Source organism: Lissotriton helveticus, chromosome 10 (genome assembly GCF_964261635.1).
Source record: "Lissotriton helveticus chromosome 10, aLisHel1.1, whole genome shotgun sequence".
NCBI classification, from domain to species: domain Eukaryota; kingdom Metazoa; phylum Chordata; class Amphibia; order Caudata; family Salamandridae; genus Lissotriton; species Lissotriton helveticus.
The window spans coordinates 881,892,123-881,917,925 of NC_136071.1; the positions used below are offsets into that span (position 1 = coordinate 881,892,123).

General features: G+C 44.8%; 1 protein-coding gene across 1 annotated transcript in view; it reads left to right on the forward strand.

The window, feature by feature from the left end:
- Positions 1-25,803, forward strand: part of MYRIP (myosin VIIA and Rab interacting protein) — a 1,796,584-nt gene that overhangs the window by 1,526,677 nt on the left and 244,104 nt on the right. Inside the window, exon 11 of the mRNA XM_078663521.1 lies at positions 20,338-20,577. Coding sequence (XP_078519647.1) covers positions 20,338-20,577 — 240 coding nt within the window. The remainder of the gene's footprint in view (positions 1-20,337; positions 20,578-25,803) is intronic.

Genomic DNA, 25,803 nt, shown 5'->3' on the forward strand with positions numbered 1-25,803 from the left:
AATGTGTTTTGAGAATACAAAGGCTATTTTTGATATAACCTTGTGTGGAGTTCCTTTTGTAGTGTGCCTGGGATGTTGTTGCTGTTGTGTGCGTGCGCAAATGCTTTACACATGGCCTCCGGGATACGCCTGACTGCTCGTGCCAAGCTACCAAGGGGGTGAGCAGGGGTTATCTTTGGCGTGTAACTCCCTTGCCCTGACTAGAGTGGTGGTCTCTGCCTGGCTTTGGCGCAAGCCTTAGCCAACCAGAGATTCCATTTTTAACATCCACCTTCTCTGTAGAGTGATCTATAGCACCAGGACACCCAAGGTCGGTCACAGGCACACTTTATATATAAATTACTTATTAATTTGGTGAATTGTATGAATTGCAGATGAAAATCTCTCAAAAGGAGACATTATCCTTGAGACATGCAGATGCTATCAGACCAATTTATAATACACATTTAATTAGATTTCATATTCACAATAATAGTTGTCCCGACCTTATTATTTTCTTAAAAAGACAGTCATAGATGTAGAATATAGGTATGCATATCTTTTATAGCCAGAAATGTCTTGTGACTGTTACAAAAACTGCCATCTGCTCTGTAATGGTTTATTTAGAAAAGCGAGCAGTGTATTGGTAATTCTTGGTATATTTAAATTATCACTACAACTGCCTTCGCCTGACAGATTAGGGCAACTAGTCTGCACCCATCCATGGATTCATTCGTTATGACATTCACCCATGCTTTCAGTCTGCAAACATTAATAATCCATGCACTTAGTCCCTCCATCCACTCATTAACTAGTTCTAACTTTGACTATTTCTTCGATTTATCAACTCACACAGACATTTTCCAATCATTGAAGAGCCATGCTCATTAGTAAAATAGCCAAGGCTGATGGCTTTACCTATACATATTAATGTTTTACCACATATATTCTTAACTTGAGCATAACTCCTAAATTCTCGTAGGGCGGTAAACAAATAAAGAAAAAATATTCATGAGTCAAAGCATGCATGAAGGGAGTCCGCATCAGTATGTTACAGACCTCAAGTTTTTCACACCAGCTTGTCGGGCCGTTTTTAAGAATTCTATGACAAATGTCTGTTGTACTTAGTGCAGACGTGTTATTTGAGCATCTCAAGAGGATGTCTTCTTTAACAGTTGCTCAGAAGTTGGAATTGGTGGCTGTTGCCTTTTGCAGTAACTGGTCTAAATTCCTTTGATCCATGCTGCCAATTAGGTGTAATTAAGAGCCATAAACGTACTACTCTTTTACTTAAGCACGCTAAGATTGGTTGCGCTACATAGATTCTGTGCAAATCAATTACTATGAATTTTGGTGCGAAGCCCATTTTGTGCGATTCATTTTCTTCACTCAGTGATAAAACACCATATTGTTCTTAAAGGCTAAGACAAAAAAGAGGACATATAAAGGGCATAAGGTATTTAAAATCTTTCTGAACACAGGGCATGCTGACCTCTTCTTAGAAAACCATGGCACAGAGTAGACCTCTGAAACATGTCAGCTTTCTATTCCCATGGTTAGACTACTTTAATGATGAGGGCGAGTTAAAAGGATAGATGTGCACTTAGCAGCTAGGTTTAAATGGTGTCTCAAGTACTAGAAGGAGAAACTATTTTTAACCTGGACGCTACATGCTGTCAGATGTTCCTGGAATGAATGGAAGTGTTCTGCTTGATGTGTTAAAACACCGTATCCTGCAAAAGTCCAGTACAGCGACGCCTTTCCAAGAAATGTCTGACTTTTGTCTCATTTGGCCGTCCTCATTTTTGTCCTCTGCCTCTGTGCAGTGGTGTGACGCAAAATGATGGAACAACCATGCAAAGAATGGTGAGGATGACAGCTTTATTCTGATGAGGGACCAGTGTTAAGAGCTTTCTCAGTTTTAATGGATGTGATGTTGTGACCTACTAGAATATACATGCCATGTCCCTCCGTCTTATTATAATCGTGTGCTGAGAAAATATCTTATCTAATTTGAAGCTGGTGGCTCATTTGTTGCACGAGAACTCTATTTCCCAAATGCTAAGAGTGGGAGCTACTTAATATTGAATGTGGTGGGGCATTGAGAGATGCCCATGCTTCTTGCACAGGAGCTCAGGGAGGGTTTTACCTCTGGGCAAGTTATGAGGCCATTAGTGTCAAATGGTGCGTTTTGCAATACTCTTCCCACATTCATTTCACTTTGAATTCAGAGATTCTGAAGGAATGGGTGGGTGGGTAAGAATCACAGGCATCAGAATGAGCAGAGTGGGACAAGGTTTGATTGTGTGTTTGAAGGCAACAACAACATGGATACACGAATCTTCCTAATAATCCTTTAAGGGGGAGGCTTTCTAGAGCCCATTTTGAGCCGGGCGGGCTCCATGAAGTCCTTGTTAATCTCAATTGAAACACGAGTCACAGAAGGATGAATTCATTGTAGAAAACGTAAGTTAAAGTGACGCTATGGTTAGCTTTGCCTACTCCTTCTTAATCTTTTTGATGGGACTCTCCCTTTACAGTACAGGTTACCTCTGCCAATGGAGTCTGTCTTGTAGAGGGTCTCTATTTCCAGCCTCCATAAAGTTATAGCCCAAGATGTTGCTTCTGAAATGATCTAGGTCTGCAGGAGGATCCATACACAAAGTTTCCTAACTATCATCAAACACTTCTAACTAAAAGTAAGACCTACTGGAAAAGAAAGTAAGTGAGAAATTATGCAAACCTCTCTCAGAAAGAATCCATTTTGGTGGCTTTGCTCAGAGTATCATGTACAAGTGGCCTTCTCAGTGCCATATTATGAAATGTATCAATGTGGAACTTTGTTAATTACGAAGTCATAGCATAAAGTTATACATAGATGCTGCAATCAGTTTAGTTTTCTTTAGTTTGGTCTGTCATTTTTAGCTGAATTCCAAAGAGTTGAGGGAACTTAAATGCTGGAAATATGCAAACACTTGTCATAATCAGAGCATTGTTTGTTTTCAGAAACACTAGGGTCTTTTAGATCGCAACACTTCTTTGACTTACCTTTCATGATAAGCACATACAAGATGCCTCATATGAGAGTCCACATAATATGGCCTGTAATCCCATTCACCCCACCCAACTACCAGAGTTGCTGGTTCTGGGGGTGCTGGTAATTCTGGGTGGGGATGGAATTGCTATCATTTTTTAATGGAACCTGGAGGAATTACCAAGTGACTCTGTAAATGTGGTCCTGTTGCCCTCTTTATGCCTAATGTACCCCAAAGATTCCAACTGTTTGTAATGAGGGTCCAGATGTATTTCTAACATTTAAGATAAAAACAGATTGAACAATTCTAATTGCATTTTTTTAAATAAAGCATTGGCAGGTGGAGAAGTGTGGCTCAATGGTTAGAAGAGGCAGACCATGAAGCAGAGGTCAGACCCGGGACCAGGGTTCAATTCCCGACGCGGCAGGGTCTTGAGCCCAAAATGTCCACGGACTCAATAATTCTCGCTTCGGTGCCTGCTCGAATCACGGGTTCACACTCTGCAACTCCGGGCAATAGCTTGCTTAATCTCCACTATGGCCCCCGGCAGCGGGATGCCTGGCTTTCACCTTGGGGTGCCCAGTACGGGTTATCTCACAGGGAAAAACCAGGACGGGTTCCCAAAGCAAGCGCTTAGAGACCGTTGGTGATAATGCGCTATATAAATATAAATTACAATTACAGAGCCAAAAGGTCTGGCATTGGCTACCTTGATTTCTTTTGCCATGGTTTTTGCAAAACTTTGTTGTTCAGAAAGCTTCTGGGTCCTCATCAAATCTATAAAAAAACATTGGCTGAAGGCAGAAATGTTTTTGAACACAATAAAAGTAGGCATACCATAGTATTACCTGGCACTAAAGGGAACTACTCTGTTTGGATGTGCTCCTTTTGAAAGTGCAGCATACCATAAAGCATAGTGACGTGGGCTGACGCATTACCCCTGGCCTTGATGCATGCTGGAGTGGGTGGAAGAAAAATGTGTTTTGCCTTGGTTTTTACAAAGCTTTGATGTTCAGGAAGCTTCTGGTCCCTCATCAAATCTAAAAAAAAACATTGGCTAAAGGCAGAAATGTTATTGGACTCAATAAAAGTAGAAATACCATAGTATTGCCTGGCACTAACGGGAGCTACTCTATATGGATGTGCTCCTTTTGAAAGAGCAGTATGCCATAACACATAGTGAAGTGGGCTGACGCATTTACCCAGGCCTTGATGCATGCTGGAGAGAGTGGAAGAAAAATATGAATGACGCAGTGACAGACTAATGTATAAAGCCTGGCTGAAAACCCTGTAAGTAACTATGTCATACACACTTTTAGTAAAATAAAAAGGTCTTGACTAACACCGTCATTAAAAAACCTAGCTTGTCTAGTATTGCCTACCAGAGGAATGAAGGCAAAAAAGAAGGGAAGAAAAGGAAATGATTTCAAAAAGAAGGAAAGAATGAAAAAAAGAAAGAGAAGACAAAAGGGAAAGAAACAAAAGAAAAAAGGAAGGCACAAGAAAAGGATGAGAAAAAGATAGAAAGAAAATGTTAAGAAGGAAAGCAAGGAGGAAAAGAAAAAAGAAATAAAAAGAAAGAATGAAAGTAGAAAGAAAAGAAGACAAGAAAAAGAAGGGAATTAATAAGGCATAGCAGAAGGTAAGAAGGAACGATAGAAGGAACAAAAGAAGGAAAAAAGGAAGAAGGAAAGACAAAACAGAAAGAAGGGAAGAAAGAAAGAAAAAGGAAAGCGCAGAAAAGAAAAGGAAAGAAAAAAGAAAGAAGGTAAAAGAGAAAGAATGAAAGAAAGAAAGAAGGCAAAAATGAAATATGGAAAGAAGAGAAGAAGAAAGAATAGAAGTAAAGAAGAATGGGAAGAAGGAAGGAAAGAGGTTCATAATATAAAACAAATTGATACTAAAAACCAAATTGTATCACTCCTATGTTTAAATAAATGTGTTACAACTTGCTGCAAATTAAACACGATGACGTTTGGTTTTATTCTTGGGAAAAGTTAAATAAAGAGCCATTGGGAAACTAAGTCCAAGAACACAATATAGCATGTTGTGAAATAACAGCAGTCTGATAAACAAAGGCCACTTCCAAATAAATGTACAATAGAATTAGCAGGAAACACTGGCTGATAAAGCAGGAATGTGCCCTGTGCTCACATAAAGAGTTGGTAGAAAGCCTCCTGATAACACAAAAGCAACACTAAAGAAGTAACAAAGTATGCATAAAAACACTGGTAATGAAGGGAATTACCTTGTGTACAGATGTGCTCATTGTGAAAGAGCAAAATGCAGTCACTCAAAGTGAAGTTAATCAGCTTAAGTAGGCTGAACCACTGCCCAATGCTATATGCTGTAGTGGAAGTAAGCAATATGTGAATGACACAACAACAGACCAATGGATGAAGAGGGCTGGAATGGAAGAGAAATAATAATAATAATAATAATAATAATAATAAAGCCATTTCTAAAGGGCCTGGCTACACTAAAAATAGTGTGTCCCCGCGCTAGATTGCTATTATATCTCAAGAGACAGAAGTTGGATAGAACGAAGCCAAGGTCAGAAGGAAGAAAGTAAATTAGATAACTGGGAACAGATGAGTTTTAAGTTTAGCATGGAATCTAGTTTCTGAAGGTTCCATTCGGAGGTCAAGTGGTAGTTCATTCCAGTGTTTAGGAGCCAGGTACCTGAAAGAGCGGCCACCCATCCTGGCTCTGCGGGTACGGGGGAGTTTGAACAGCATCGCTCCGGTCGACCTCAGATTTCGGGTGGGACGGTGAATAGTGAGGAGCTTTTGCAAATAGCCTGGGCCTTTGCCCTGGGCGATGCGATGCGTAAAGCATATGGCTTTAAATTTAATACGTTCCTTGACCGGAAGCCAGTGAAGCTTCGCTAGAGCATTCTTCCCAGATGCTCTACGAAGCAGGTTAAGTACCAGGCGGGCAGCAGCGTTTTGCACGCACTGCAGTTGGTGCAGGCCTTTTTTGCTTAAACCTAGGACAGGACATTGCCGTAGTCAAGATGGGGTGTGACTAGGGCGTGGACAAGTGTCTTTCTGGCATTGATGGGGAGAAGGTCAAGGACTTTACGGAGGGTTTTTAGTGTGCTAAAGCACCTGCCCGTGACTTTGTTAACCTGAAACCTGAAAGAGAGATCCGAGTCGAGCATCACTCCAAGATTTCTTACAGAGTCCTTGGGAGAGGGGAAGTTGCCCAGTTCCGCCGGCCACCACATGTGCGACCAGGCAGAGGGGGATTTACCAACAACTAAAAGTTCAGTTTTTTCACCATTCAGGAGCAGACAGTTGTTATTCATCCATGTTGCCACTGATGACAAGCATTCGGAAAAGTTAATGGCATCTTCCGTATGGTCGAGCGTAAGCTTGATCATCAGTTGGGTATCGTCCGCATAGGTGACAATATCCACCCCGAAAGCTTCGACTATATGAGCCAGGGGTTCCATATAAAGATTGAACAGAGTAGGGCTTAAGCTATAGCCCTGTGGGACCCCCTGGCTCAGCTTCCGGGGGGAGGATTTGAAAGGGGGACAGTGTATCTGGAAACTTCTATTAGCTAGGAAAGATTTTATCCAGGCATGGGCAGATCCCTCCACTCCCATATCGGAGAGGCGAGACAGCAGCGTTGTGTGCAGCATGGTGTCAAATGCTGCACTGAGGTCTAATAAAACCAACGCTGCTGTCTGTCCTTCATCCGCCATCTGTCTGAGGCACTCAGCGGACTAGAGGACGGCTGACTCCGTCGAGTAGCCGGCTCTGAACCCCGATTGAGTGGGGTGGAGGAGGGATTCCTCCTCCAGATATTTCATGAGTGGCCCGTTTACCACTTTTTCCACTATTTTCGTGCAGAAGGGAGATGGGACGAAGATTTTGAAGTTGGGAGATGTGGACATTAGGTTTTTTTTCAAAGGGATAACCTGGGCTGTTTTCCATGCATCAAGTACATGGCATTCTTGGAAAGAGAGGGTAACGATATGAGTGATCTGATCGATCATACTCTCCAGGACTCCCTTACAGCGATTGGGGGGGACACACGTCACAAGGGGAGCCAGACTGTATGCTATTAGCGATGTTCAGCAGTTCCTGTCTCACAGGTACTTTCAAACATGTCAGACGGGGTTTAACAGTGGAGTTATCACTGACTACCACATGTTTGCTCGAGGAATCAGCAACGTCTGTGAAAGTGGCATATATTTTGTCGACCTTGCCAACAAAATGGTCAGCTATGGAGTTGCATAGCTCGCTGGAGTAGGTGTCTTGCGCTTCGAGTCTGGTCGGGACCGTTAGCTCTTTATAAATGGCAAAGAGTTCTCTAGTGGGGTTATCGGCAGATTCTATTCTACCCTTAAAGTGGGCGCCTTTCGCTGCTCTTACAAGCATATGATATTTTTTTAGTTCTGTTCTATAATGTGACTTATATTCTAGATTGTAACTTTTCCTCCATTGTCTTTCCAAATTTTTACATTTCACTTTGGCTCCTTTGAGTTCTTCAGAGAACCAGGGGGCAGTTTTGGTCTGTCTTGCGGGGGATTTGAGTGTCCAGCGTGCTACCGTATCTAATGCATTGGACACCCAACTTTCATAATTATTCCACGCCTCCTGCAAAGTATTGCTAGGGGGCGGGGTGTCTCAAGTAGGGCAAGATTAAATGTCTCCTGCTTGAATTTTTTCCAGTCTCTGCGTTTCTGGGGTAAGGGATTGTTAGTTTTAATATCTGAAGGAATACCTTCTATTTCTAACGGAATAATGAAGTGATCAGACCAAATTATTCTGATTGGGGAAGAGACGTTGACACCCTCCCAATTAGCAAAGATGGGGTCCAGAAGATGCCCTAATTGGTGCGAGGGAGATCTAGATTGAAGGTTAAGCTCTAGGGATTTCAGTGCTTCTGTCACGGCCTGTGCCTCCCCACATTCCGCATTTTCGAAGTGAAGGTTTAGGTCACCTAAAATGAGAAATTTTTTGTATTGAAGTGCCGGCTGGGTTATCAGTTCTGTGAGTTGTTCGCCGAACTGAGCAGCCCCTCCGGGCGGGCGGTATATAAGCAGTCCGTTAATGATGTTTTTGGGTCCAGCTTTTATTGTGAAGAAGCCGCTCTCGCTATTAGGTAGCGTAGCCTTCAGTAAGGAACAATCTAAGTCTGATTTATGGATAAGAGCTAACCCCCCACCTCTCTGTTTCTGTCTGTCTAGTCTAAGTAGGCCATAACCAGGAGGAGTGGCTTCGAGCGCTTCAGGCGACGAGGCTTCGTCTAGCCATGTCTCGGTTAGAAATAGTACATCAGGACTGCTCTCCGTTAGTAGGTCGTATATTTCTGTTTTATGCTTCTTCATGGATCTACAATTTAGTAGCAACATTTTTAACTTAGCAGTCTCCCGTTTTTCCTTCTTCGAGAATTGAAAAGTGTTATTGCAGATCTCACAGAAGAAAGGTAAAGAGTCAGCCTGCAAGGTGTGGTAACAGCTATCTTTAAGTTTCGGGCATAGAGATAGTAGTTTTTGTCTAGTATAGTGTAACCTATGCCTGTGTGTTCCCGTTCCCGTCATGTCCAAGGGTAAAAATGAGCCAGGGGGTCCGGTCCCGAGCCCCGTTCGGTTGCGGACGGGCGCAGACGGGCTTGCCCTAGGCGCGCCCACTGCGCTCGTCCGCTGCGCGTCCGGAAAATGCACATATTTTATAGGGAAGGAGGGCGGCAATAGGGGGGCGTAGCCTCACGAAAGGGGCGTGGCCTGAGATTTCGCCGGTAATGGCGGCAGGGTGTTAGTTTGTATGCTCCCGTGGCAGCACTAAGATCCGCTGCGCGGGCTTGTCAGGAGCGTGCTAAAGCCCTGAGTTGATGCCAGGAAAGGATGTCAGGTAAGTTAAAAGTAACACACAAAAGTGACACTCAAAGTTTTAAAAATCACCTTTAAATAAGTAAATTGTACATTTTATTTTGGTAAAATCAAAAGATCTTGGCTAACGCCATCCCAAAAAATAATTTCCTTCAGTAAGCCCCAGCAACAAAAATACTTTCTGAACTATTTCAATGGTTACATGTATAATTTTAAAATACTTTTAATTGTCTCACCAATGAGGGTCAATAAAATATTCACTTATTTCTACAGTTAAAGGGGTTCGCATAATATAGATAAACCAATGCCCTTAGTTCCACTGTATAATTTGTGCGTTATAGCAAAAGATTGGGCATTGTGTTTAACCTTACATCCTTTAAATGCTAAAATGTTGCTATGATTCTCAGAAGTTATGTTTGCTATTTTATAATGGACTGTCACAATTACTTACCAAGAACCTCATTACACCGATTTTCCCCTCCTAATCACAGGTCTTCTTTGTGAGGGTAAATTTCTTCCTAGATAGTCAGTTCTGTATTACAACTTTTTTTTAAATGTGCAAAAAAATAAAAATAAACACTTACTTCCTGATTAGCACCATATATGGTTATGGTAGTGCTACCCAGGATAACTACTGGTTGTAAATACCATTGTCCACAGCCGTAGACCATGTAGGGAAAGCAACTCTGAATAAGGAAGAATCAGAGTAATGAGATTACTGGTAAGTAAACTAGGCTTTCTTCGCTATCAAAAAGAACAACTGATGGACAGAATGCTATACAATGTCAAACATTCACCCCAGTACAGAGATCTGGGCCTAAATCCATCATTTTTTGCTCCCCATGCCATTCTAGTTTAAACCAAGCCATATGCAAATCAGTCTTGGCCCCGCTCACCATGGAAACAGTCCAGCACAAACTGCCAGGCCAGGTCCTCCTTGGACTGGAAACAAGCAACCTGGGACTGGTTTCAAAGTATTTTCCCTCATCAGCCAGGCTAGCTTGACTCCATCCTTAATTATGATAAAATACTCAGCTGGTCAGAACTGTTTCATAAGGTGAGCAGATCCCACACATTCAGTTCAGCAGAACCGACACAGTACAACAGGACATGAAAGAAGAGGCAGGCAGGATCATTTCAAATGTGTCCAATGGAAAACAAACTAGATGTCCTCCCAAGATGACACCTCTTGGCCTGACCCAGAAGCAGAGCTGGCAAGACAGAAACATCATAGACCAAGGATACAGATGATGTCGTCCACCAAGGCCTGGTCCAGCAGACCCAACCAATACATATAGGTCAATACACCAATAGAAGACATGGTATAGGCCAGCTAAATGATGACCACCCTTCAGACTTCTAGTGAAGCAAGGCAGGCACCTTACCAGGGACAGAGTTATGATGGATCCAAGGTAGCAGATTCCCACAGAGCGGAAGGAACTTCAATTCCACCCTAGGAACACCCAACAGAGGGCCTGCGACAGGGTTCAGCAGAAAAGAGGCCACAAAACATCCAACCACATGGCCAAAACGACATCCAACACAGATAAGTCCATGGAGACAGGAACTACATAGAAAATACCCCCTGGGGCTCAAAAAGATCATACTCAAGGGCAGCAAGCAATGGCAAGTCAAGACGGCCAGCAACAGGATGTCAGATGTCAGATAAAACGTCCCAAGCAAAAGTTAAAAAACAGGAAAAGCATAACCAGCAATCACTCTCAAGGAACAGCCTCTGAAGCAGCACACAGCCCAAGATGGAAACACAGTTGGACTATGTACCATCTGAAAAAATGGCCGCTAAGAGGTCTGCACAGCCTGGACACCATCACAGGAAGCCCCACCTAGCCAAAGCGTACACACTATTGCTAAGAGGTTCAGCAACCAAATGACATAGCTGAGAGAGGAAGAGGCCAGCGAGGTGACAAAAACATAGGAAGGTGCGGAGGAGGAGCTTGGCGGGCATCCGAGATGGCCGCGTGAGCACAGCGCTCTCCGGACCCTCGCCGCTCCCGGCATCTTATCCTGGCTGAATCCTGATTTTTTGCAAGAATTCGTGTGGGGGACGTTTGGCTGATTACCCTGGCACTTTTCGGAAATTGATTTGGATCTCGTATTCCTGAGATATGGTGCTCTGAACTTTTGGGCTCCGCCCTTGAGGTGCGCCCGGGACGGGGTGCGGTTCTGTAGCCGTCCTGCAATTGAACAACAACGGCAGGAGATCTGGCCTTGTGGGTCCCCCCTTCCTAAGTTTCGGTTTCGATTCTGTTCCGACTTGGGCCACGGGTGTGGATATCGTGTTGCGGCTGAGACTTGGAGGCAGATCGGCTGTTGGGCTTTCATGTGACCTATTTGCTGGCTTGGCGACCTCTACCCGAGTTGTGCCCCCTTTTTAGTGTACTTTTGATCCTGTACTTTGGGTGTCGGGCCCGTCGAACCAGGTAGCTTGTCCTGTGACGCATCTTCACAATGGCGGGCAGAGGGGACAGAGAGACGCGCAAGACGAAAACACCTCTGCGCGGAGCTCCAGTTCAATCAAATGTCATGGACCGTTATACCCATTCTAAGGGGTCCCCCGGAGCTGCCCTGCCTGGTTCCAGTATAGCGTCCGAACGAGTTTTGGAAGAGTCAGCGGAGCCCTCCCTACAGGATATCATGGGCGCCATCTCGGGTGTGAGGGAATCCATCGGCCTACAGTACGAGGCCTTGGCCCATAAACTTGACACCGTGGCTATTGAGGTGAATCTGATTCGTGCTGATCTTGGCAAGACGAATGAGAGGGTACAATCATTGGATATTAAATCGTCTAGCCTTACGAAGGACGTCTCAGAGCTCCAGACAGAGATCGGAAATCTCCGTCGGGGGAACGACTTCATGACCCGTCGCCTGGAGGATTTTGAAAATAGGGCGCGTCGCTGCAATGTTCGCCTGGTTGGTGTACCGGAGAACCCTGAACCCCACTCGGTGGATCTCCTGGTTGAGGATCTGGTCTTGAACCATCTGGCCCCTTCTGGTCTTACAAAATTTTTCACGGTGGAACGCGCACATCGTGTTCCAGGGGGCAAAGTCAAGCCGGGAGCCCCGCCGAGACCCATTGTAGCGAAGCTTTTTCATTATAGAGACCGGGACGCTATCCTGCAGGCCTCGCGGGTGAAGGGCCCGGTGGCCTTTGAGAATGCTACGGTGAACTTTTACCCGGACTTTTCTCAACAGGTTCAGAGACAACGTATGGAGTTTCGTGGTGCCAAGAAACGTCTTCGGGATCGGGGCCTACGTTACGCCATGCTCTTTCCCACCAGACTTCGGGTCGAATACAATGAGCGTACCCTTTTCTTTGATCGGCCAGATGCTGTTAATGACTGGCTGGACTCATTGCCTGATCGTCCTCCTGAGACTGACTCCGCCGCTCACCCGGGTGGTGCCGAAGGTGGTGTGGAGATCTAACTGTTCGGCTCTTATGTCTTATTTTGTATACATTATCAGGAGTGTTGGCCGGCGTCCCTCTACATTGTGATTATTCTGTCTTTCGTTTGTTATTTTTGTTCTTGCTGAGGTCGGGGGGAGGGTGGAACGGAGACCTTTCCTCCTCCGGGGTCTTTGTGTAGAATAGGGGTTCTTGGGCGACAGGCACACTGCAGGTTGGGGTGGCTCTTTAGCTTTTTGCAGGGGTGCAGGGTGGGGGGTGTTTCTCTTCAGTTTGGGGGAGGGGGGTTGGGAAGTTTTTTCTTTTCTGTGTGTTGTTTTCAAGGCGAGTTGTTCCTGTGTTTGCTGCTGTTTCTGATGTCTAGCTCATGGACGAGGGGTCTTGGCTCGGGCGGCTGGGATGGGGGGTAGAGGGTTGAAATTTCTTTCCTGGAACGTTAATGGCCTGGGAGATCGTATTAAGCGCAGTGTTGTCTTAAAATGTATACGACGTTTGTCACCGGACATTGTTTTCATGCAAGAAACCCATTTGATTGGTAATGTTTGTTATGCAATGAATAGATGGGGCTACCGCCTTGTGGCGCACTCGGGGTTTACCTCCGGATCTAGGGGTGTGGGCATTCTTGTTCGAACCTCCCTCCCCCTGGCGATCGATGAGGTGATTCACGATGATCGTGGGAGATATACTGTCTTGGTGGGTAGATATGAAGGCCGCACCCTATCTCTCTTCAATGTTTATGTTCCCCCGGGTTTGCAGGCTTCTACTTTTACTGATCTGGGCCGTGTTTTGTTAGATCTCCCTGATAGTACTCTCTTTCTGGCCGGTGATTTTAACTCGGTGCTTTCCGGCCTTCACGATCGCCATCCCCCTAGAGATACCCCGCAGGCTCAGCAGTGGTTGGGTGGGTTTCTAGATACCTTTGGCCTTGTGGACTGCTGGCGACTGTTGCATCCTACTCAGCTCCAATACACCTTCCACTCTGGGGCTCACGGCAGTCTGTCTCGGCTGGATTATTTCCTGATGCCCGCGGCCCAATCATCGGCGGTTCGTGAGATTTTACATTTGCCAAGGGGTATTTCTGATCACTCGCCGCTCTGGCTTCGTTTCGAGGTTGGGGTAGAGGCGGCGGGCCGAGTGGCTCCCATTAACCCTTGGTATCTTTCCTCCCCTGAGACTCGTACCCTCTTGCTCAAGTCCATGGATGCATATTTCCTGGAAAACGAGGGATCGGTCTCTTCGGCTGTGTCCCTGTGGGAAGCCTTTAAAACTGTGATTCGTGGACAGGCCCTTTCCTTGATTGTTGAAGCTAAGAAGGCTGGGAGGAGGGAGGTGGTGGACCTCGAGGGGGAGATCTCTGCTTTGGAGGACGAGTTAGAGTCTGGTGTCACGCCTGAGAAACTCCATGCCCTGGGTCTAAAACAGTTTGCATATAAATCCTTGGTCACTGACGCTGCGAAGGTGATGTTTCGTGAGCAACAGGGCAGATTGTATGATGTGGGTGACAAGGCGGGCAAACTCCTAGCGTGGTTGGACAAGAAAGAAAGAGTTGATCGTGTGGTGCCCGTGATTCAGTCTGCGAGTGGTGAGAATGTGATTGATCCGACTGCCATTGTTGATCGTTTTGCGGAATATTTCCGTGTGGTATATGCTCCCGTGTCTGTAAGGGATGTTGCCGACTCCCGCCTTCTTCTGCGTGATATCACTTTGCCCTGTGTCACCGACTTGGACCGTATTGCTTTGGACTCCCCTTTTACGAATGATGAGATAGCCACTGCAGTTCGTTCGCTCCGTTCGGGCAAAGCATTGGGCCCGAACGGTTTGCCTATTGAGTTGTACAAGTTGCGCCCCGATAGGGTGGCGCCGTATCTTCGCGCCATGTTTCTAGAATCTCGTGAGCGGAACATACTTCCTTATGATCAGCGTCTGGCGACAATCGTCGTCATCCCCAAAGAGGGTAAACCGCGTGACCTCTGTTCCTCGTATAGGCCCATATCCCTATTAAATGTTGAACCCAAGGTGTTGGCTAAACTTTTGGCGACCCGTCTCCTTTCGGTTCTCGGGGATTTGGTCCATCCGGATCAGTCTGGCTTTATCCCGCATCGAAACACTGCTCTGAATTTACGTCGCCTCCACGGCGTGCTGGCGAGGGCGGGGCGTTTGACTGAACCGGCCATTTTGGCGTCCCTGGATGCCTCCATGGCCTTTGACACTGTGGAGTGGCCCTATTTATGGGCGACTCTTGAGAAATTCGGATTCGGGTGCGAGTTTATTAGCTGGGTTAGACTATTGTACGCGGAACCTCTGGCACAAGTTGTAGTGAACGGTAGAGTGTCGGCTCCCTTCTCCTTGGGCAGGGGTACCCTTCAGGGTTGCCCCTTGTCCCCTCTGTTGTTTGCGCTCGCTCTTGAACCGTTGGCGGCCTGGCTCCGTTGAGAACCATCCCTTAAAGGGATTCGTTGGGCCCCGGACTTCGAAGACCGCGTCTCGCTTTATGCGGACGACATCCTCTTGTATCTTACTTCCCCTCGCAAGTCTTTATCTGTTTTATTTGACGTTCTTGCGTCCTTTGGCGCTAACTCAGGCCTCGTCATCAACTGGTCTAAGTCCTGTGTATACGTTTTATCTGGTATCTTGCCTCCGTTGCCGAGTAGACTTCCTCTTCAGGTGGTCCGGGATGGCTTCAAATACTTGGGGGTTTTTGTTACCTTGGACCCGTCCCTTCGTTTTGATCGTAATCTCCTTCCCCCGTTGCTTAGGCTCCGTTTGGACGTTGCCCGTTGGCGCAAACTTCCCTTGTCTCCCCTGGGTCGGGCGGCCCTGTTTAAGATGATGTCATTACCGCGGTTTCTCTACGCTCTCCAGAATTATTACGATCCTATCCCTAAGGCCTATTTTCGGGAGATTGAGAGCCTTCAGAGGCAACTTATTTGGGATGGGCGACCGCGCATTGCTCTCGCGAAACTTTCCATCCCGTGGTATGATGGGGGCATGGCGCTCCCCGATGTTAAGAGATACTACTGGGCTTCCCATCTGTCCGCTATTAATCACGCTATGTTCTCGCCAGGTCGTAATCCGGCGTTTGAGATGGATAAACTTCAGCTTCCGGGAGGTGACTTTAACAGAGTGCTCTATTCTCGCTCCGCTGGGCGCCATCTTGTGGGACCTACTTTGATTGCTTTGTCGGTGTGGCGTGCCGCGAATGTGAGCCTGGGCTGGGAGGATCGCTTGACGTTGGCGACGCCGCTTTATGCTTCAGAACGTTTGGGCGGTCTTTGGTCTTCCAAGGGTTTTGACCGTTGGGAACTGATTGGGATCTCTAAGGTGGGGGATGTGTACTCAAAGGGTTCTGTGCGCCCGTTTCAGGCCCTCCAGGCTGACTACGGCCTGAGTAGTCGGGAATTCTTTCGTTATTTACAGGTCAGGCACGCTTTGGTTTCGGTATTTGCTCCTGGTGAGATTCCGCCTGACTCTTCCCCCCTTGAAGACCGTATCCTTGACGAACATCTTCCTGATAGCACTATCTCCCTGATCTATAAAAAGTTGATTAACAATCGGACTGACTTATTGGCCCGGCTTCGGGAACAGTGGGTGGGAGATGGGTTGGAACTAGATGATGAGGATTGGCAGTCGGCCCTCTCCTCCCCGAAGGAGGTGGCTATCCCTGCTCGACTCCGTCTGGTCCAATTGAAGATCCTTCATCGGGTGTAGGTGACGGGACCGCGACTGATGGTGATGGGCTTTTCCTCCGATGGATTGTGTAAGCGTGGATGTGGTTTGCGTGCTACTTTCCTGCATATTCTTTGGGAGTGCCCGATGGTGGCTGCTTATTGGGTGGCTGTGCTTGATCTGATGACTGTGGTGACAGGGATGTCCTTGCGTCCGGAACCTCGTCGCTGTCTTTTGAATGTTTGGGAGCCCACTGACTATTCGGTGGCACAGACTAGATGGGCCACCCTGGGCTATATGATTGCGAAGCGAGATATTGCGCAACTCTGGGGGGCCTCCAGGCCCCCTGCCCTCTCGCAATGGGAGGATAACATGGATTGGTCCATGTTCCGTGAGAAAACCGTCTATGTGGCCAGGGGCAGACCCAGGGCATGGGTGAAGGTGTGGGGTCAATGGAATGAATACCGTGGCGACATTTGTACACCTCCCCTTGTGGACACTATCGAGATTACCCTGTCTCCTTAGGCTAGCGTTCTCGGAATCTTCATATAGGGACTGAGCTGGTGTTTCCGGCTCCCCCCCCCCTTCTTCCTGATCTCTGCGCCCCTCCCCCCCCCCCCCCTCCGAACTCCTTAGTGCTTAGAATTTTGCTACTGCACTTCCGTTGCTGTCCCCCCCTTGCGTCCCTTGGGCTGACCTTCAGTGATACACTCTCGCCTTTTTTGTATGTTTGTTCTTTTATAAACATAAAACCTGTTTTTTGCTCTGTATATAATGTGGAGTATTGCATTGTTGATTGACTGTTACCTCTGCGGGCATATATGATATGTGTCTACTCCTTTTTAGCGGCTGGCCCGTGTGGTTGTAGGCCCATCCTTGTACCTTCTTGCTTGCTCAAATAAAGTTTTTTTTAAAAAAAAATAAAAAAAAAAAAAAAAAAACATAGGAAGGTGCCAAACTTAAGCAGATTCTCCATGAACCAAGCCCACCAGGAACAACCAACGCAATACTCGTCCACACCAGTAGAGGAGCCACAAACCTGTAATGACTAAGAATGAAGGAATTATTAAAGTATATAAAAAATGATGGATGGAATGCTAAAATTAATCTCAGTTACTGGTTATGACTCAGGCCGCATCCTAGTTCATCATTATTTTGCACACCATCCCACCTCAGTTTGGACCAAGCTGTATGCTAATCAGTCTTGACCCTGCTTCAATGGGAACAGTCTAGGATGAACTGCTAGGCCAGGCCCTACCTGAACTGAAACTCAAGCAACCCATAACAGGTTGTGCTTTGGAGGGGAAATAGACAAAGGCGTACACAGGTCCTCATGTGGGAGACACACAGAAGCATCTGTCTCCAACCATACCCAATAGGAATCCAAATCAAAACATCAGCAGCATTGCTACATCCAGGCATGCACCAAATCACTGTAAAACTCTCTGAACACTATGGAAAACCAAAGGGCTAGGAAGAGGTAACAATACCCAGTAATACTGCCAGAAAGGGTTCTACACCACAGATGGGAACTGCCCACAAGAAAATAGAGGGCCATGGTTCACATCACTACCCAGAATGCAACCCTCACAATGTTGCAGCATTTTATATCTGCCGGGGGGTTTCAATGGCCAATGAAGCATCATCTTCGTGCTTCAGAAACACCACCGTGCTCAGGACAGGATCCGCAAAGGCAGAGAGGGACAACAAAGAGCTGAATGAAAATTATGAGCAAAGAGAGCAAGAAAGCCCAATGCAACATAGATAGGTAAAACATGCTTTGGGACCCCTCTTTTTCTCAGCCCCTGCTTGACGAATCAACCTGAAGTTTCCTGAACGGAGCGGATGTGGATGACATTTACTTTTGGAAAGTTTCTTTAAGATTATAAGCAAACCATAAAATGCTTTTCATATCAAACATGGTTCTAACTAGAACGACCCAGTTGTACATATTAGTTTTAGTAAAAATATTGTAGGGTGGATTTTGGAGCAAAGGGAACATATAATTGTTTTAAATACTACTAATAAACCCTGTCTAAATTATTCTATGGGCTGCTCCTGTGATTTTTATGTTACACTGTAAAGGGGACTGCAAAAGAGACAGCAACTCTATGCCACACACACATGAGTCCGCATCCTCCAGACCGACTGCCCCTACACTCAAGATAGCCGATCTGCTCACTGCTTTGGCCAGATGAGACTGTTTGCTGTATAGTGGCTCCCAAGGGCTTCAGGTATCATCCTCTAACCTTTGTTTGTATCTGTATCTGCACTTGTTGAGCCCTCATGCCACTGCGTAACCTAGTGCAACTGACCAGTATCCTTTAACAGCAGCACCCATGTTGGTGCCAATCTAAAGTAGCCCGAGAAAATCCTCAGTGCCCCAGGAAGCTGCTTTGTCCCTGTTTTAACACTACTTCTCCCTTGACTCAGAGGGCTGACACATACATCCTGTACCTCCTACATGGGTGCAATGCAAAGTATTTGCAAGCAGGTCATTAAGACCCCAGAACCACTGACCAAGAAACTGGTGCACACAAGCCATGAACAGGCTGCAGGTAAGCACACAATGGAGAAGATTGGGAAGAATGGAAGTGACAGGAACACCAATATAAAGACTGATCAACAGTACCAAAGAGGACACTGGAGCCACATATACCACCCTAGCATCAACCAAGGTACTAAGTTTAGGATAGACAATACAAGGCAATTCTGCAAAAAAGCATACATGGCAGCACTGTTCGCAATCCAGACCCAACAGGCAAAAAACCATCAGCAAGGAACATGGTCATCATAGAAGAAACCGTCCTCCATGCCACAGGGATAGAGGCGGCCATCAACTCTACCTCCCTGCCAGACCAAGAAGACCAGTCTTTCCAAAAGGGCCTCCATAACAGGGTACAGAGGAAACAGGGGTGCCAAACCACAGAATCAGGACTCATCTACCACTTTAAGTTGGCAGCCGGCTTCCAAACACCGGGACATGCTTCAGTCCAGATGCCTTTTGCCCAGGACTCTGGTAAGGAGATTGACACATTCCTCACTCTGTTAGACCCCTCATTCTTTTAGACCCAGTCACTAGCGATCTGTGGAAGGCGGCAGAGATCAATGCCAGGACACCTCAACACCATAGGGAATTATAAGAACAGTACCCAGCTGTGAGTCATAATACATTATTACTTATGCCCAGCGGGGATTTTGAGTAGCACTTCCTTGGATGGGGCCTACCAGAAGGAATGTGTTTTAACGAAAAGAGTTGCACAGGAGCAGGGTGTTCTTACAGTTAAGTTTGGGAACATGATACTGTAATGATGAAGTAACACAGACGAAGAAACTAACTGGCACATGCATCAACATTGGAGTTTGCGATTCCTTAATTGCGAAAAATAAGGAATCGCAATTAAGGAATCGCAAACTGCAATGCATCAAGAAATCGCTAAATAAATTGCGATTTCTTAAAATTTCTTAATTGCGATTCTCAATTTAAGAATCGCAATTAAGGAATCCCTTCCCATTCATTCCTATGGGCCTCGAGGCCCATAGGAATGAATGGGAAGACATTCTCATTTTGCGAATCGCAATTAAGGAATCGCAAAAGGAGAATGCAATTTCAAGGGTGCAGGGGGGGTCCAAAGGACAGCCTGTTGCACCCCTGAAATTTGCCATTAAGTACATTTCATGGCACTTTGAAAAATGCACTTTTGTGCATTTTGCAAAGTTTTCTCAAATTACCATGAAGGTCAACTTCATGGTAATTTGCACCCCTTATTTGCGAATTCGCAAATTTTAAAAGTATGATGCATTGCATTTAAGGAATCTCAATTTGAGATTCCTTAAATGCAATTGCAATTTAAGAAATCGCAATTTTGCGATTTCTTAAATTGCGAGAACAACAAAATGCTTAATGCATCCCAAAAATGGAAATTGCATTCATAAAAGGCCGAATTTTGCGATTCGCACCGTTTGCAAATGCAATTTCCTTTGATGCATGTGCCCGTAAATCACTTTTCGACGCAAATGAATGTTAGAGTTCAAATCAGGATCCCAAAATGGGTGTGAATTGCCATTCTCAGCACATTTTTTATTGCACTGTTTTTGACAGGAAAGACTTGGGGGAATTCCTTTAGCTAAGCATGGCACCATTCCCATCTTGAATCATCTCTGAATACGGAAAACAAGCGGTATGTCGCTGTATTCCAATTCCGAGGTGAAAACTGGAAATGACGCAGTAATATCGTGGAATCAGTATGTACCAAATACAGACTTACCAACAATAAATTATAGGAGTGGATAAAAGTCATGTTGTTTTCTTTAAAACAAAATGTATAATTATTATCATGAATACATATCACGCACCTGCTTTATTCATATATCTGTTTTTATCTTAGGGCTTCGATGATTTATCGGAGACAGATGTCAGCAGTGGAGATCAACAACAAAAAGGCAATACAGACCTGATTGAGGAAAAACTGAAATCAAGGTTATTCGAATTGGCTTCGAAAATGAGTGACAAGGAGTCTTCCTCTGGCGAGGAGCAGGAAACGGAACCAAGAACTGTGTTTGAGAGCTCAAAGGACTGCTTTTCCTCTGAAGACACTGGCAGATGTATGCAGGAAGAATTAAAGAAGGTAGGTTTTCGTAACTGAAAAATACATCTCGGAAGCAAATGTTTAGGAACAAAACGTTTATGCACGGAAAATCCCATGTGTGTTAAATTTCATGGAAAGTCACCCGCAGGAATATTAAAGGGAGACAGAGAAATAGTTAAATATTACAATACTGTCTTTATAACCCGAGTTATATTATTGCCTACAGTTCGTCCATCAGAGGTCTGCGCCAATATCAGGGCAAATGGGCCATCGTCCCGTGCTTGTTCTGTAAATCTCACTGTCCGCGGAGGGCTCACTAAAGGATGAGTGCAAGCCCTGATTATGGGCAATTTTGTGTTACTTGTGACTTAGCTATTCTATTTTATATGGATCCGGGTGCCCACCTTAGGGTTTTAAACCTCCATTATCGCTCTGCATTTCACTGTGTGCACGAGGAGACACTTTCCATCCTTTGCCTATGACAAGACTTCAGAACATATTCATATGGGATGTGGCCAGGAACACCTTTGGGGTTTCACTGCATCCACCCGCGTTGAGAAATCTCGCCGGGAGGTTGATTTTCCTCACTCGCGCTCGCTAACTAGATGTTGCTGCGCGCGAGCGAGGAAAAATCTCACTGGGAGGTGTATTTTTCACACTCGCACTCACCAACTTGATGTTAACAAACGAGAGCAAGGAAAAAAACTCCGCTCTGTGAGTTTTTCGGAACTCGGCGAGCTCCGTAGAACGCAGAGTGCAGAAAACTCTGCAAACTCCGCAAGCGGAGCGGAGTTCACCACCCAGGGTTAATTACTACCCTGGTAGAGAGAGCCTAATCCCACTCACCAAAATGCGGCATAGTGCGACAGGTATCAGGTTTTAAACAGCAGTCGTTGTAATCATATTTCTCTTACTTGACCTTTTTTTTACCACGAATAATTCATGTTTTCCCTATGTCTTTATCCTTCTGTCTGTCATTACATGACATTAAAATCGGCTTAAAAAAATGTTTACAAGACTCGCCTCCTTGCACAAGTTCCACTCAGATTATGATTTTCGTATGTTTTTGTGACTAAACTGTCCATACTTTATAAGTAATATCCACCATTGCCCCTAATTAATTAAGCATTTAGCACATCATTTAGTCTCAAAAGTTGGTTTTGCTCACATTGCTCTGTATTAGCATGGGGAAGTTTGGGGTGTTACCCTCCCCTAATAAATATATTTACTGCTAAATGTTGGGTACAAGTGCATTCAGTCGGGTATGATGAGGTGTCTGTCGGATTTCGCCAGACATTTTTCCATACAACAGGCAAAAACGCACACACACTCTCCCTCTCTGTTTTGAAAGTCTTAAATTTTTTTGGTTATTTCTACAAAATCTTGTGTTTTCTCTAACCTACTAAGCTTACCAATCGGCATTCTTCTCCGTTTCCGCTGCCCCTTAAGCCCCTCTCACGCGCCCTACTTGTTGTAAATGTAATCTAAAATCAGGAGCAGAGAGGGAGTGAGATAGAATTTAAGGATAGGGGCGTGGGGTCTGTAAGACTGAAAATAAACAATTTGCCACACCAAACTAAAAACAAAAGCACATAATCTGAACATTTTCTGTATGTACATGCTATTCCTTGAATCAAAGAAAATCTTGGGTAAGAGTTTGTTATATTAGTGGTTTCATTGTAAGCAGTGAGCATGTTGTTTTACTACACATTATTTTACTACAACATGTTTGCACTACTTTGTGTGTACAGTAGTAGGAAGTAGGTTTCATGCTTTTTAACTATCCTCTCCTCCCAGAGTGTAAGGAAAAGGCATATGGTCACCGAGTCACAAAAATATTGTAAATTTGCTCCGGGATCATTACAACTGCTTCTTCAGTAAATGTATAATTCTTCTCAAATTCTCATAAAATTCTAGACATGCTTATGTTATTACTGCAGCTTTTCCGGAGTACGCACCTGTGTAAATATGTTTGCATGGGTAAATGCTTTGAACCACGTATTTATTTTTCTCCACAGTATTAATATTTTGAGGCATCCCCTTTTACTGTACCCGCACCAGTTTTGGGATAGTTGGGTACAGATTTAGTGATTCCCTTAGGGAAGAGATGTGGCGCAGTGGCCAGGGCGCCTGACTCCAGAACACGGGGGCTCACGGTTCGATCGCCGGTGGCAGGTTAGTCCAGCAGCATGTGACTCTGGGCAATAGCTCTCCTAATCTTCCCGGCCCCAGCACCTTGACACCCTCGGGTAATTGTTCGCGCTTTACAAATACTGGATTTCATGTTGTTCCCTTGGCAGGAGTCAATCTCCAGCCATATCCATGTTTGTGAGTGCTGGCCAACTTTCCAAGGCACCCCGGCCTTGGAACGTCCTGCACCTGTGAGATTTGCTTATGTATAAGATTTCGCCAGAATTATGTCATTACGCATGCGAATAAGACCAATGGCGAGTGTAAAAGTACCTTTTCAGAATTGAAAACTTGAATTTACACTTTTACATCGTCCCGTTGCGCATTTCATCTCAATATAGGCATGCAAATGATTTTGTGAATTTTGTCACCTCCGAAAACGGCATGCTAGGTGGGGGAACACCAGCTGCAGCGAATACAATGCCACCCTGGAGGAAGGAATGGCAATTTTTTACACATTCACTTGATATGTTTTCTATTTCCCTTAGGTATTATATAGGTTTGAAAAAAGTCTAACAGTTTAGGCGGCATTTTTGTGTTGCTTGTTTTTTTTTTTAATCAAATCTGGTCTGCAAGCAAGAATCCTACTCACTTGCATCCACAGTTCAAAACAAGTTTGCTAGCTACTTTACTGCTCATTAGTTGCTTTCTTACGAAATGAAAAAGGAGCACAAATGTAACTGAGATCATTCACTAAAAAGAGTGGTTCTTGAAATCACTAAACACTGCTTTGTGTGCAGCACTTGGTAAATATGTGACATTCTAATGCTAGATTATTTGTTCCTATTAATTAATGGCACGACTGGCGAGGCGGCCCATGAAGAGCAGAGGGGAACATGGAGCAGCATCGATTTCTCCCTCCTTTCTGCAAAGCTCTGTGTCTATTTCAGCCTAATTGGTGCATGATGGCATAAGTACAAACACTCTATGGCTGTTAAAGAGCTGAACGCCACTATTAGGCTGTGATTCAAGTGTTTTCATGGGTAAAGAACACCCCTTATCTTCTCTGATGATGACAAAGGTCTTACTTAGCTCTAACAGGTTCGAAACACTTATGTTCTTTAGATGTTCCTTACGTGCTTGTGTGCTTTTTCTTCTAACACACTACCTGGTAGTTGCTGCATTATTTTCGGTTTACAAGCCCTTGGTTAACAATAATCTTTCATCATTATTTCAGATATGTTTGATGCTAAATTCTGTTTGCCTCAGCGCCTTCCATGGTTGTCATTAATGAACAGTGAAATTATTCTCTTGTATCTTTAAAATAAAACAAGCACTGCCAAAGGCATTAGGTGTGGCTTTTGTTTGGTGCATGCACACATAAGGCCTACAAACTACAGCCAAATATTAAACCTGGACACAGAGTAGCTTAATTACAGGCTTCCATTTTCACGAGGTACAAGAGACATACATGCACACATCGGCAGACAGTAATGAACATAACGTTATTTATGCATTCAGACCAGTAGTCATAGGTCACCAATGTGCAGCAGATTTCACAAGGTGATGTGCATCAAAGGCCACAATGTGTTCTACACTGTGGGGGCAAAGTAAGTGCTGTTCACGTAGTGATGGATATTCGAGTTGTTAATTCGAACAGAAGCAGACTCCGCCTACAACCAGCAGATTGTAAACACACGACCAACTAACTGCCAACCTTGAACGTTAGACAACCCTCATGTTCTACAGCCTCCCCCAAAACTCCAGAACCCATACAAAATACAACATTCCAATAAAATGCCTATATGCGAATACAAAACAGATCTATACCAATACAACACACCTCCCCCCAAAGACAAAACAAAACAACTGAGAAACAATGTGATAGTTTAAACATGTAATAAACAAAAACACAGATGCAACCCGTAAAATACCCAAAGTATGGCTATTGGCTAACAACTCACAAAGTCACAGATTTTCTCAGGCACATAACTAGCTCTGATACTTCGACCCACACCTATCTCATCTTGTGTTGTTCCACATGAAGTCCCTGGTCCATTCGGTACAGTCATGCCTGAACACCCACCACTGGGTTCAACCACAGCCACTGCACCCCAGTCCATCACTCTCTGTGCCAAAGATTGAGGGGAAGGTGAATCAGAACTTGACACATCCAAAAATACATATTTCCACACTCCTCTTATTCATTGCCCTCTCTCTGTGAGCAGGCACCATGCTGCCATAATACTCTGCTCAGATTCCAGATTTTACCTCCCCACACTCTTTGCTAGAAACCTCAACAACACTGACGGGTAATATCATTTAGACAAACCTTTAACAGCAAGTAAACAATAACTGGAAGACCATCTTTTTTTCCTTGTCAGCACACGGTCTCATCTTGCGCTGGTAGGCCTCAACCTCAAACTTCATCTGCCTCATTATTCTTCCCACAGCATGCCTTAAGACTCTTGGGAATAAGATTGATTCCCAGTTTACCTCCTCCTAAGATTTCAAATGAAGACAGACCAAGTAACAAAGTTAGTAACCATATATGTCAAAAAGGTAACTTTCAGCAATTTCCTCCAGGGCAACCCACTCCTCAACATTAACTGCAGACATTCTTTAACAACCTAGTGGAACTTTTAAAATTGGCCATTGGCCTTTAGAGGATAATTGGCCATCCTCTTGTGCACAAAGCCACCCCTAGACATGAACTCACCAAATTCCTTACTTCTGAATCGGGGTCGGTTAGAAATTGGGGTCTCTAGTTGGCAGAGGTATGCACCTTTTCCAAGTAGTGACCCATGATTCTAGTCAGGATAAGGGAGTTACACTCTTTAGATAACCCCTGTTCACCCACTTGGTAGCTTGGTGCGAGCAGACAGGCTTATCCCAAACACAATGTGTAAAGTATTTGTACTCAAAACACACACTAATACAATAAAAACACAATGTGTAAAGTATTTGTACTCAAAACACACACTAATACAATAAAAACACTATAAATAGACATCACACCAGTTTAGAAAAATAAAGTACCTTTATCTAAATCAAATAAGACCAAAATGACAAAAATCCAACATACACAATTCAAAATATGACTTTTAAAAGGTTCCAAGCAATTCTCTCCATAGA